This window comes from Neodiprion virginianus, chromosome 1, assembly GCF_021901495.1.
Source record: "Neodiprion virginianus isolate iyNeoVirg1 chromosome 1, iyNeoVirg1.1, whole genome shotgun sequence".
Lineage (NCBI taxonomy): Eukaryota > Metazoa > Arthropoda > Insecta > Hymenoptera > Diprionidae > Neodiprion > Neodiprion virginianus.
In genome coordinates, this window is record NC_060877.1 from 4,368,453 (window position 1) to 4,382,690 (window position 14,238).

General features: G+C 39.9%; 1 protein-coding gene across 3 annotated transcripts in view; it reads right to left on the minus strand.

Moving 5' to 3' along the window:
- The window catches only part of LOC124298160 (tachykinin-like peptides receptor 86C), a 64,829-nt gene that overhangs the window by 6,063 nt on the left and 44,528 nt on the right, over positions 1-14,238 (minus strand). For all 3 annotated transcript variants that reach the window (XM_046749837.1, XM_046749831.1, XM_046749847.1), the window contains exons 3-4: positions 6,288-6,422; positions 5,421-5,501 (exon numbers count right to left, since the gene is read on the minus strand). In XM_046749837.1, coding sequence (XP_046605793.1) covers positions 5,421-5,501; positions 6,288-6,422 — 216 coding nt within the window. The remainder of the gene's footprint in view (positions 1-5,420; positions 5,502-6,287; positions 6,423-14,238) is intronic.

The window sequence follows — 14,238 nt, forward strand, 5'->3', positions numbered from 1 at the left end:
AAAAGGGTCAGCTTCACTTTCTCTTCAATTCCGTGAGTGATCATTCATGCTTCTCAGAATTGATGTCCAGAACCCTTGTTTTACTCTTATGAGACCTTCCTGAATCGAAAAAAGATATTCACGAGATCGTCGGGCCAATGGCTGAGAAAATATTAAGTTACTCCTCCATCTCCTCCTCCTCCTGTAATGAATTATGCGCAATTGCACTCATCCACGAATGTTCTCGATATAACTTTTTCCAACGTTCTTCGAAACCGGTCAAGACATTGTCAGAATTCAAAAGTCTCGCGATTCTCGCGACTTTGCGTCCATTGGAAATATCGATAAGAAATCAACAATTATACACTATCCGTCATGTGCATCCAACTGACGACGCGTACCCAATAAATACCAACTCGTACAAGCGTTGGCTCAATCTGGGCCGACTGAAATATTCAATTAGGTACCTGTCTGGAATCTCAGAGTCGTGTTTTCTCTCCAGCAAACGACCTTGGTGTACAACCTTGTGAAAATAACGGTTTCAAAGACGTTGTTCATATGTTGTCGCAGGCTTCACGAACCTCACGCTTTACCTCCGTTACACCTAAACAACTTCTCTTTCTTAATTGACTTAATTCAGAGAATGTAATCTCAAGCTATGGGACCCAGCATTCAACTATTGTGTGGAGACGATCAGTATCGCAGCCGGCTAGACCTTGAATACTCCTGTTAATTCCAAGTCCCGACATTACGTAGGTACTGGGGAGGATTGGATTTGCTAAATTCCCCTGCAAACGTTCACCTCCCGCTATCGACTAGACGGTTCGTATTCTACGCTGTTCTTTGTAATGCCGAGCAATTGCACGGTTCTGATAATCTAGCGAGCAGCACGCGTATTGCTTAACAGTTGCACAAAAACATTTATTTTTTCATTGAACATACATGCATAACGTACACATCGATTGTACGATTATTCCTGTGCCTATATAATACCGATACAATTGTCATAATGGTTAAAAAGCGCTGGAAGATCGCTGTACGTGTTAAACAAAAGTAACAGAATGGTCGTCGAAGCGCAAGCCTCACAATCAGACTGTCGGTAGGTACCGAATGCTTTTCTGCGCCATTTGAATAACAATAAATGTCTGATACCCAGCTGATGTCGGGAATATATTGCGTCGAAAAAATTCTACGCTCGTTTCTGAATGCATTAATTCGCCGAGATGCGAGCGAATGTAGAATAAGAAAGCACCAATTGTATGGGTGGGATGTAGAGAGGAAAATACTCAACAATGGCATGAATCGTTTGGTAACAATATCGTGACTTCGGTCGGGTTTAAATCGCTGAATCGATCGTCTGGAGGTACATTAACGAATGAGTACCATCGGCTGTTGTATAATCAGTACACCTTTGTCCCCAAAATGATTAATCAGGCTAACGCTTGTCACCCGACGACTAACCGGTAATTACTCTTCGAAATAATCCCCTGATCGTAGGACCAACCGCAAGCTCGAATGATCCCGACGCGAAGTGTAAAGAACGTTCCTTATATCGCATCCTGTTTTCGTCTTAACCCGTATTTTTCTCCAAACTCTATTTTCATCCCTTATAATTATAATCCTTCACCGTAGCGCCGAGACGAGGCAATGAAAAGATGACGTGGTATTGTGTTCTTTTTACATTTTTTTCGCTGTAAAAGAATTGAAATATTGCAAATAGAAATGAAAATCTAGATATCACGGTGCAAAGAAAGGCGAGACGGCAAAGAGAACACGATATTCAGCTTCCTCTTTCATTTTTATTTTCCTCACTCTCGCTGAAAGGAAGAAAATAAACTTCCGGCGAGATCTATACACCGTCCATTGCACCGCCGTGTTATACATCGCCGCAGAGATGATTCCTTGGAGGGGGTAATTGCCAGTCTGGAAATACAAGAGAAAAAAAAAAGAAGAAATTGGTTTGAAAAAAAAACGCACCCACAGAGTTAGTCAAGGGTGAGAGACAGGAGGAGACGAAGTGGACAGATAAAAGCCATTATTCCTCCGTAGCCGTTCCTCGGAGACTTTTGTCATCAACACCGACACGACCAAGTTGACAACTTGGTAGGGTGCATCAGCGTCGGAGTCAAGTACCCGCGTAATGCGTCCTTTAAAAAATTGAATTTTCCTTTTTTATTCTTCTTATTCTTATCTTTTTTTCGCGCCTTGCATCGACAACGATTCCTTTCAAAGCAACATCAGAACGAAGATTATACAAAATTGAATATATATTCTAACAAGTTCTGATCAAAGACCGCTGAAATATTTCGAAAAAGTTAAGAAGCCTAAAGATTCTTTCCCAGAAGCAACAGGCTCGAGACATTCTCAAGCGGTTCGTTAGCTTTTGCAGCCCTTCAAAGGGTGCAAGCCATGTTGTTGCTAATTAAATTTTCGCCTTATCATCTTTAGTTTTTTTTTTTTTTTTGTATGTCTTTCCTTTCACGTACGCAACCACCGCCGATTTTGTACCAGCGGGATAATTGCTTTTGCGTGAAATGAAATTATGGGAAGCCATTTTATGCGTAGGTATTAAACTGCGGAATTTTTTTTCAATTAAAGTGATTCGGCAATTTAATATACTTATCAATTTTCGGCACAATTTAATACAATTAGGTTACAAATCGAGTCTCTGAAATCGATGTCCCTACAGGGTGAATCGTGTTATTGAAGAAATTTACGCGACGTTATAACGTCAGTCCTTTCAAACAACCCCCCTCAAGTTATGGTGAACAAAGTACCACGTCGAAGATACCGATATTATACAGCAACACGCCAAGAAAAGTTTACCTACTCGCTGGCGAGAATATCAAAGTCATTTTCTTCAACAACTGCACGGATCAATTCGCAACATAATGATTCACATTTTCTCAGCTATCATTTTCTCTCGGCGAATTCAATTATAAGAGGAAATATATGCGAAGGTTTGAAGGTAAGACGTTTCCTAGTTGGTAACGGAAGCTCGTTCGTACGTATAATAATGTGATATGAATAGGGGAATGGCATGATTGCAAAAAACGGAAATAAAAGATGCCATTATAAAATAATATCGTTCCATCGGAGAAACTAAGTGGTAAAAAAAAAAAAAAAAATAATAGCGTATCAACTCGTTCACGGCGTCCTGTAAGCTTCGGTTATAATTGCATCGTTATTCCGATGAGGAGGCGCAACGGTGCGAGAATATTTGTTTTCCCACCATGCATATCTGAATACGGAGTAACATTTTGAACGTATACATCATCGGCGATAAGTAATGGTATACGCCGTAAAAAAACTTCGAATAAGCGTATTTTTCCAAGGAGAAAAATCCCCACCTTTCGTGGTAGGTTCAATTATTATTCAAGACGCAAGGTGTACTCCTTAAAACCCAATTTAGGTTCCCACCCGAGGGGGGAAAAAAAAGGCGAGACATCTTTCTTCGCGGTAGCCGAGCCGAGTGTAAGACATACCTATAATATACTGCACAATCCAATTTCGACAACACTCTCTGAGGAGGGGTTGTAATTAACCAGCCAATTACTTCCGGAGACTGAGTGACGCGGTGCGGTTCTTCCTGAAAGGGAGTAATTTCAAAGAAGGAAAAAAAGAAGAAGAAAAATACACGAAATGTACAGATATAAATAATTCTCCGCCAGGTGAAAATTATTTGAGCAATGGGTAGCTGTAAACTAATTCGAGTTCCTGTTCGGCAAATCGATGCTCGTACGGAACATGCATTCAATTTCAATACCGTGTACGATTTATAGATAGAATAAAGGACCGGCAGCGCTGCATCGATGCCTGATTCAATTAAACCTGATATACGTAAATGCCGAGCGATTACGAGGCAGAACATTTTAGCTGGTCACCGAAGCGAACTGCACACGCTGTGTAATCTACATCAGTCGTTTGTCTCAACTTCCACTGTGCTAAAATTTGCATGCATAAATTTCCCGGCGTCAAATGTGGGTGCCGTAAAAACAAAAAAATGAAAATAAATAAATTAACAAACAAGCAACAAACAAGAGGGCTGAAAGTAAATCTTTTTTTTTTAATTTTGAATCACAAGGTACCTAATATTCATCACGGTGCAACTGCTTGTAGAATATTCACTTCTATTTGTATGTAAATGAAATTTTTAATTATTATACTTCTCTTTTCGAGGGGGATGAAAAAAAAATATAATTATCCTCATTTTTCTTTTCTTCCCACGCTTACGACGAAATTCTTTTTATTTATTTTATTTTTTTTTCATTTTTGTGTACGTTCTCGTTCAATGAAAATTTATATTCGTTCGTTATAACATCGATACATGCATGCTATACATTGCGACTCAGGCCATACTCAACAACTTACACGAGGGATTTTATCACAAGTATACGTATTCAAGAGTAGACGACACAGTGCTGCAGTGGCATGAATTAGGCATAGAACTTTCCGAGAGTCTTTGTATCTACTGGAGAACAAAGCTTAGAGGCCTTAAAGGTGAATAATAATCAACGGAAGCGGCTTTTCTCCGACAAAGTGGTGCTAAAGTTTATGTTATAGCTTATATAGTTATACGGAGGTATGTGTTCACTTGACGGGTACACCTAAAGTGGAAGGAACAATCGAGTTCGACTGCGTTTCCGTATCCTTTCAGCATCATTGTGTAGCTATATATTAGTCTGCTGAAATCGCACCGAAGAAATTTGCTGTATGACACATCGTGTGCCGTTAAATGTCTCAAGATATATTTGCGTTGGACTAATCATTCTTTTCCTACTTCGTGATCGTACGCGAATAATTTAGTCTGTCGATTACGACTTTAATTCTTGTACGTTACAGCTCGACAACGAATAAAGAGGAAAAAGCATTTCTTTCATTCAGTCTTCTGCAATTATAGTAACCGTGCTGCTGGTAAACAGACAGAAAGAAATAATACTTTTTTGTGAAAGAAAACCGCACCTCGTTGCTGTCCGGAAACTTTTTCGTCTTTCCCATTATGTAGGATCGTAAGACAGTGAAATTACTGTATCATACGTTTTAGGTACTGTACAGGCTGTAGCGAACAGTTTATACGAACGCAGTACTCTATGAGACGCCTAAAACGAGTCATGAAACAGAATATAATCTCTACTGCTACAACCCTGAATTATTATGATCCCCGAAAAAAATCAAGTGTGGCAAGTTTCAACGCGGAAAGAAATTTAAAAATTTTTTTAACAGATTACAACCAGCAAGATACTGTCAAACAAGTTTTTGCTTCATGCTGGAGACCCAAGAACTGAGCTCAGCTTGGACGAGACTCAAAATTGAAATTGGTGGTGAGATAGACTATAAATGACTCCTCGCACCGATTTATATTCATTCGTGCATAGTTTTTGAATAATTATTTTTTTACTCGTCCGTAACTGTGTAAACATTATTTGGAGACAGATACTCACATGTACTCGGTCATGCTGTGCGGATACCGACCATCCGGCCACATCATGTAGCAGACGATCCTGACTTGTCCGTTCGAATAACTGTAACGAAAATGTCGGATTGTTGTATAAAAAATTAGTGCGGGTGTTCGTCTAAAAATCCCTGATGATCTCGCGATTAGAAAATAAATATCGCTGTAAAACACTGTGAAAAAGTAATCGTGTTCAATTTATGGCTATTTCTTCGTCGAACGCGAATATCTACCATAGGATGATTCTGTACAGAGATGATGGTAAAAAGTTATGCAAACTCCTGCTGCCGTTGCTGTACATGCTGTGATAATATAAAGAAGAAAAAAAGTAAAGAAATAGAAGAAGAAGTAAACTCTGACCAAGACGAAGAAAAGTAAGAATCAGACGATAAGCATGATGATCGTGGTACACGTTCTTCAAACTTACCAGACACCACTCAGAAAACGGAAAAAAATCTTTGGAGCGTTTCAACTTTTGACCCTGGCGTGTAACGTATAATCTGTGAATAACAAAGAACTCACATTTCCAGGGACTTTCGTGAAATTGATCATATTGTACATGTATAACCGTATTTCTTCAGGTCCGATCTAAGAGAGAAAAAAATCGAGTCACCCGAGACTGCGGGCTGCTGTTTATAGCGGATCCTCCGTGCAAGTCGAGCTTTGAAAAATAACCAATCGCATAAATGGCGGATGGTGGAAATAGCAATCGAAGTTCTCTCGTGACAGTGAATAGAAGAAGGCGGCGTCGAGCATTTTAATCAACTAAGTGTATCAGCTGGTGTGCCTGCTATTTTAATTAAATCTCAACATCATACAAGCCGTCCTTGTTTTCTCAACTGCAAATTGCACCCACCTTCTGGTCATGGTCGTGGAGTAGAGAAGACAGGGGAGTCCGAGTAGGGCGGAAGCGAACCAAATCATCGCAACAGCAAGAAGCGCTCGTCTCCGAGACATGCGGTGCTGAAGAGGCCGGACGATCGCCATGTATCTGTAACATTAAATTTTACCGTCGATTCAAGGCTCGCTCTGGGAGAAAATTGGGAGTAAATCGACTCGGACCCTTTCCGCTCGGATATTGGACCAACAGCTCTGTTTTCACCGGCCTTTATATGGATATTGCGCGAATACGGGGAATTTTATCGCAGGGTGAATTTGGGGCTTGGTTTTGTATCGAGCAAAAAGTACGACACTCGACTCGACCCCCTTTATACCTGAAAAACTCCTCGACGCGTATTTTCAAGAAATTACAATAAAGCTGAAGAGAATGGATTCACAGTGACGTTATCGATTCGAACTAGGCACGAGGGTGGAGCTTTGACATTGAAATGCAAGTTTACCAGGGCAATAACAAAGTTCAACGCGAATACGTAGGTACAACGAGGCTGGACCGGCGTGTAAAACATCTTCACATTCAGCTGGATTCCTGAGAAGGCTACAACCGATTCGTCCGTTAATTGAGTTCCAGCTAACAAGCGGTTTCGAAGGTCCTACCTTACACTCGTGCTTTGACCACGCACATACGCAAGTATAAAACATACATTTGTATAATTTGTATATTTGTACAATGCTTCGAATCAGGTGTTTGAGGTACAATAACAGAGGTTCGAGAATTGAACAAACAGTTCATTAGGCGGGTGTGCATAATTGATTCGAATCGAGTCGAATGCAGGACTTGCGCCTTTAGGGACAAGTAATCCACGTTTTCCAATGTCCCAGAAACGGAGCTTCGGTTACACCGAATACGATGTGTTATTCAAGGGTTTTCACTTCGTTTTGTTCTGGAGTATCCGGCTGCACGAGGGTCTTGTCAAATTATTACCTTACGTGGTAAAAAGAGCTTCGAAGTTGGTCCATAGAGACGAAGTGCTCTTTTACTTCTGGTGAACTACAACCTTACGTGCAAGGAATAAAATGATTTCCCAAACTAGCCCCAAAGTGTCAAACAACAACACACGGACGAAAAGTTTTTTTTTCCTATTCTCCTTTATTTCCTTCGGGAGAATTTTTCTAGGAGTTCCAGTTGTGACCAGATGTGGATAATTTTGCTTGGTCAGCTTGCAGAGATTTTATTAGTCCGAAAGAAAATTGGAAATGACGAGCCTGCCGTGTGCCTGCAGAATCGAACGATAACGAGACGTGTATAGGCCCTCGTCAATGCATATTGCAGACCCAGAAGTTCCGAAATCAATTTCAAAGTGGGGAGGAACGATGCAGCGTCGTCATTTTTTCAGAATCGCAATTCTGGCCTATACATTCAGAAGCCTCGTTGAACGGTAATAACGGTAACAATAATAACGACGTTCGAAGCTGCAAAGTTGTGCTAATTTTTTTTTTTTTTTTTTGCATTTCTTTGGGGAAAGGTAAATGCGTGACATGGAAATTGAAAAACAAAAAACTCTGACTTGCTGGGTTTAATAACCGAACGAATAACTCCTGGTTTTAAACGTATTTCAGTTATTAAGGAACCTCCCCGCATTAGGACTAACGAATTTGTGAAATTGCGCCACGCCTATACAAAAAAGAAATCTTTCGAACGAAAGGTTAGATTCACGGCAGAATTTTCAGGATGGGGGGGATAAAGAGTACGAATAAAAATTCCCGCGGTGTGAAAAAATCATAACTTTTCAATATATAATGACTCGGTTTCCGCGTGTTAACCAAATTATGCTGATCGTTCTGCACGGCGATTTCAACGATAATCAAATTAGGCCCCCTCATTTTCCCTTCAGTCCGTAATTCATGACGCAGTTTTTTACTTGATTGTCAGGTACGCAAATAATTTGAAATTAAAATGGGACAAGAATTTCAATTTCGCCTTAATCACGGGAAATGAAGATTGGGATAAATCCTTCGACGATAACCGTGACTCGGGATTATCATCGAGATCAAAAAACAACTGATCAACTTTGTTACTCAGTCACACGGTCAGTTCTAATGTAACTCTCGGAAGCAAGTAGAGCGGCGATAAATATCTGTTGGAAAATTTCGTATCGAGCCAAGGATCTCGGGAAGTTTATCCCAGCGGTAGATAAGGAGTCTAACAACTTGCGATGATCAAACAGCCACTGCGCTAGGAGTAGGAGGACTAAAACTTGTCGTTTGCAAGCTGCGGATGCTCATAGGGGTTATCTGTCCGGCTATTCCAGCGAGAATCCGAAATTTAACGAATCGGCAGATCAATAGAAGCGAACCGAGAGTCTCCCAATTCGATTTCAAAACGCAATTACTAAACAATACGTGTAATAACATGAATTCGGGAGTCTGATACATAATCAGAAAACGCGCGAGTGTAGCTGCGTCGTAATTGTTCAATTTATATCTCGAGCAAACGTTGACGTGCGAATTACAATCGACAAATCCCACGCACCATTTTGAAAGATGATTGCTTCCGCAGCGGTAATTTCGTATGGCGAAATCCGTCGTTATATTGAAACTCCAATTCCAATCAGGGGTCAATTACCTTCGCAGCGTACCACGCATTAGACGCTAAGTAAATTTTGCGTCAAATTCAATCCGTCGTGTACGGTTCGCGTGTTGATTTGAAACGTGCAATCATTTCGAGGATAATTTCAACAACGACTGGATCGAGAAGAACGCAAGGTGCCTTCGAAAGCAGAAGAGTTCGAAGGTGAAAGCTGATCGCAAATTTTCGGAACCTTCGATACCCACTTCCGGACATCCGGTTGGCGGGTATACGGAGTAAATTAGGACGAATGTCCTGGGACATGTCCTTCTTTGCGAAGGTGAAAGCTCGTGTCGTCACTTTCTGCTCCGGAGTCTTGATTTTATGGCGCCACGTTCCTCTCGCTCTTCGGTTCATTCGTTCCTTCGTTTGTTCGTTCAATTTGTTTCCTTTCATCGAACTTTCTCCGACGTTGCGGGTAGCTGACGAGCGCAAAAGTCAAATATCCCCTCTCTGTCTCCCTTTCTCGAATCCATTCAGAGATCTCGATGATAAGATTCATGGAATTTCGCAGAACCTCAGTCGTTCTACCAAGTTACTCGTTAAACGAACCAATGCAAACAATTCTATATTAACATTCGTTTACGCATTTACATCTTTAGTCTTCTAATTCCCGGCTCAATTTACAACACGAAAGTTGATTACTCCCAACTGATTTGACTATGAACATAATTCTTCGTAGTGGATTTTTTTTATTTCTCGATATGGGTTCCAGTTTTTTCTTCTAATCTAATGTAAAAATAGTCAGGTAATTGACGCCATTTTTCAAATCCCGTAGCGAGATTCGCTTTGATTCAGTTTTGGTCGTGGGTTGGTATTTTTTCTTTCTTTTTGTTTCACTTGCTTTTTCCACTAATCCCAGGAATTCGTGCACGGTAGCCGCAAACTTGCGAAAGTGAAAAATGCCCACGTGGGTGTATATCTCAAGCCTCTTAAATATCTTATCCACATTCCGCAACGGCGGCAAAGGCGAAAAATAACAATCTAGCCGTTAAGAGATCCTATTTTCAGACGTGAGGTAACAAGACGAACGATGCTCCATATTTTTTGCCTCAATTTTACATAATGCAGCAAAAGATCCGATCGTCTCACGTGACGCTAAAAGTGCACAACATTTTTTTGACGTCTCGAATACACAGAAGCTGTTCCCGCAGGTCTCAACAAATAGAGGTCGGAAATAGAAGTCACGTAGGAAAGACATGCTGTGCAGGAAAACAGATCGCGTTACTCGACGTGCAATTTTTTTGCAAAATAGCTTTGTTGCCTCTTCGCCTCTCTCGATAATTCAAACTGAAAAATAACGACGTTGATTAAATAACTGCGGTCCGAAATAGCTCTCGGCATCTATTCCTCTGAACTCGACGCCCTATTTCTGCAACGTGACAAAGAGAAAAAAGCTTAATGTTGATTATTTCACTTCTACGATTTCATGTAGCGTGACGTTTATCCATCGGATTACGCATATCTGATTTCAAACGAGATGTACAACGTGATATAAACGATATTGGAACGATCACTTACAGACCATTACGTACATCGTTAATGGAGTCGGGAGCGAAACAGGAATAAACAAAACACATAAAAGGCAAGAAAATTTAACGGAGTATAATGGAAGTCGGATTAAATGTATTTAAAGCTGATGGAAAAACACATTAGCCACATATTCTGATCTAGAGAGACCGCAATATTTTTTATTTTTGTGAAAATTATATCGCATAAATGTTCCGAAGATGAAATTCTGTAGATCCGTCTCGGTGGAATAAAATGACTTTGTATATTATATATGTATATATATATATGCCATGTAATATTCACCTTCTTGATGATTGTATCCTAAAAATGAATACAGATTTCCCGCTGATGATGTTAGCCAAGGTGGGAAATGTTCATAGACAACCGAGCGTGAGATCGAACACAGATTTCATAAAAGAGGGAACCCCTGCTTTTGGTGCGAGAGAAATTTCAATGGGAGCAGTCGGTATTTTCCAATAATGAAGAAACATCGTGATAATGGAAGTCGCTTCCGCCTAAATTATATAACGTAATCCGCGGTCTCAAATTTTTAGCATTCGTTCGTTCCTTCGGCCAAACCATCTTGAAAAATGAATCAAATATTTCGGTTTTATTTTTTGCCTCAACAACTTTCCCGCAAACTGACAACTGACATTATACATTTGTTTTGCACAAGCTTGATTCGAACAATTCTTTTACCCATTGTTATAACGAAGGTTTGACGTTAACTTATGCGTATATATGCATGTGTACGGAAAAGCTTCGGGTATACGATAATCAGCACGTCGCATTCGTGAATCAACTCTTTGCCAAAGGAGAAAAAAGAAAAAAAAAAGAAAAAAATACCAACGAAGCCTGTGGCTAACATTTTGTCATCAGGATGTGATCAATTCGAGGTCTTCATCATTTTCCGTCATTCAAAAGATATTGAAAAGAGTGTACGGATTAGTGAGATGCAGTAAAAATAAATAATGAAAAAAACTTCGACCCACGAACGAGAAACTTTACCGACTCATTTGCCTGTTTTTACGAGTGAATATACAATTTATGAGTGATAGCATCTGACATGATTAGAAAAGTTTATTCATATCTCCTACGCGGTATATGACACGCAGATGTCGATTGTTAACTTCGCATATTCGAGCGATGTATAGGTTGCAAAATGCAAGATAACAAAAAAAAAAAAAAAAAAACAGGACCAATAATAGTGAAAAACCGTCGAGCTGCAAAGAAAAAAAATATCGAAAATTACGCCCGGCAACGATTGCTCCTTCATCTGCAATTCGTTTCGTCAGATTTGCAAAACTCGTTAACGAAACAACTTCCACTTTGCGGTCCTGATTTCTTGCGGAACGTGAATTAAATTCACGACATTATTGATGCGAACTTTTTCACAATGTTTTCAGTCATTCCGTTGCACGAGGATTTTGATTACGAGGGTTTGTTTACAGGCGGTGGGGGGGGGGGCTTAATTCCGGAGATGCAGAGCGATTGTCGGAATGAAAAAAAGCTCATTTTATCCCGCGGCGAAGCTGAAAGGGACGCTGGAACACCTCTATTTACGTTTCTACATTATAGACATAAGATAATGGGACACTTCGCCGGGTTTTACTACTCGGTATATGCCTATATATATAATATAATCGCGAGAATATCAATCGTCCAATCTTTCGCAGGAAATTTTTTCCGAGGTTGGTTAACGACGAGGAGACTTGGATTAGCATCTTCTTACAGCCCGGCCTCCTCCTCTTTCTTTCCTTTGTTTTTTACATTTTCCTCTCCAGTTCTTAAGAGCAGAATTTCACTACCGAGTTATAATGAAAATTTCGTTGCTGTATTCATTTTTTTTTTGTTTTTTTCTCTCTCTCTCTCTCTCTCCCTCTCTCGTTCTCCTTCTTCCTTCTTATTGTCTTTCTTCATTCGACGCAGTGCAGCACGCTGAGAAAGAAACTGATTTCCCTGGCCCGAATTATTCCCTCTAGGTTATTCCGCAAATTTCCGCTACGAAATCGCGATATTGTGCCGCGCGATGCAAATCTGGGAATACGTATGCAAATTTTTTTCCCGCGTTCATCCGGTAGCTGAAGGCCTCTGGTTTTGTATAATACGTCAGTCGATGTGTGTGCAAAAGTGAATAAGATATTCGGTTTATTAAAGTTAGAGGGCGGTAGTTTAATAAGCAAGAATTGGTAGAACGGGAGGAAAAAAATAAATAAAAAAACATTATCAAAAACAAACACAGAGGATGTTATTTAATTTGACCACGTACCAAAATTACGCGTATAAAAATTTTGGCTGATGTTGGTGAATAACTGAATAAGCTCCTTACGAATATATATGGCAAAAAGTCGCGCAAAAATTGGGTCTACCAAAGAACGAGGTCCTCTTAAAATCAATTAGGAACCTCGCGTGCTCCAAGACAGAATTTCCTCAATTACGTTCATCGTCTGCAGAGCCGCGACAGAGAATTTATCAGTTGTCAAGAGGTTTTGTCGCCCAGATTTTTCGCATCTTTTTCCGCATCTTTTTCCGCGGAATAATCAACGAACCGTATTGGATTGCCGAGATTGGCAAACGGGCGTAAAGATTTCATTTCAAGCGATCGGATAAGTGTTTCCCTTCCACATTGTTTCAATACATACATTCTGAAATTCGGAATTACCGGAAATTTCCATAACAGAAGGCTCTGCGGTTGTTGCGGACATTGACAAGAGCTTATAATGGGCCAATTATATCGAAACAATGATATCACGAGCAAATGCGCAGATGGAAATGATGACAAATACGCGTAAACGTTGTTACGCGAGTAGAAATCGAAAACAGCTCTAGGTATTCGTTAACTTTAATTATACTCGCGAAACAATTACTAAGACAAGAAAAAACAATTTTTTATTTTATACCGTCTCTTTATTTTTCCTTTGCAAATGATCTATACCGATCGCACGTTTATTTAGGATGTTGGAAAAATATCGATATACATATACATATATGTAATACACATTATTCCGGGAGGTTTAATTTTCGATAACTTCAATTCCGGTGCTTCTGGAAAATTATAGTACTACAGTAAATATACGTATTCGCGTAAAAAATGTAACAGTTAATAAAATTGTATTAACAATTTCCTTCACGTTAACAGAGAACAAGTTCGGAGCATGATATTATCCAATTTACGTGCACAGCCTTCTATATAAATATGTATAACCGTGTAATGAAAAAATATTACCAGCTGGCCCTTTTTGTTTTTAAAGCCCGTGGGCCTCTTCGAGTTTCGCAATGATTATTGCTTCTCTTCAATTATACGTACACACATCCTACGTTAGGAAAGTAATTTTATTGATACTGCGATAAAAATTGTATCATTGTACTTAGAAAATAATTTCGCCAGTTTGTAAAAGTAAATTTGACTCTCTACGGAATCAATTTCTCGAAATCTGAGTGTGCATTCCGAATTCATCGGAAGTTTGAAGTAGTTACCGTGATGATTTTCTCTCCCGACGGAAATGACGATGTCTCTGATGACGAGTACTCGCCGGGATCACCGAATTCATTTCCTACAATTTCGCGGGTGAATCAAGATTATAGCAAATTTCGCGTAACCCAGAGTGCCTCTTGGAAATGAAAATGAAATGAAATGAAATTATGTATTATACGAACGCCCGATGTGCGCATGGCAAAATATCACCGGAATTGGTTTTCTTGATTACGCTTTCGGTGTATCGTACGTGCCGAAGAGATGCTTCGCCTTCTCATCCTGTTGCATCGCATTCCCTGCAGAAAGTGGCTAACCGCCCGCAATTCGGACCGAGCTGTACAATTAACGCGAGTT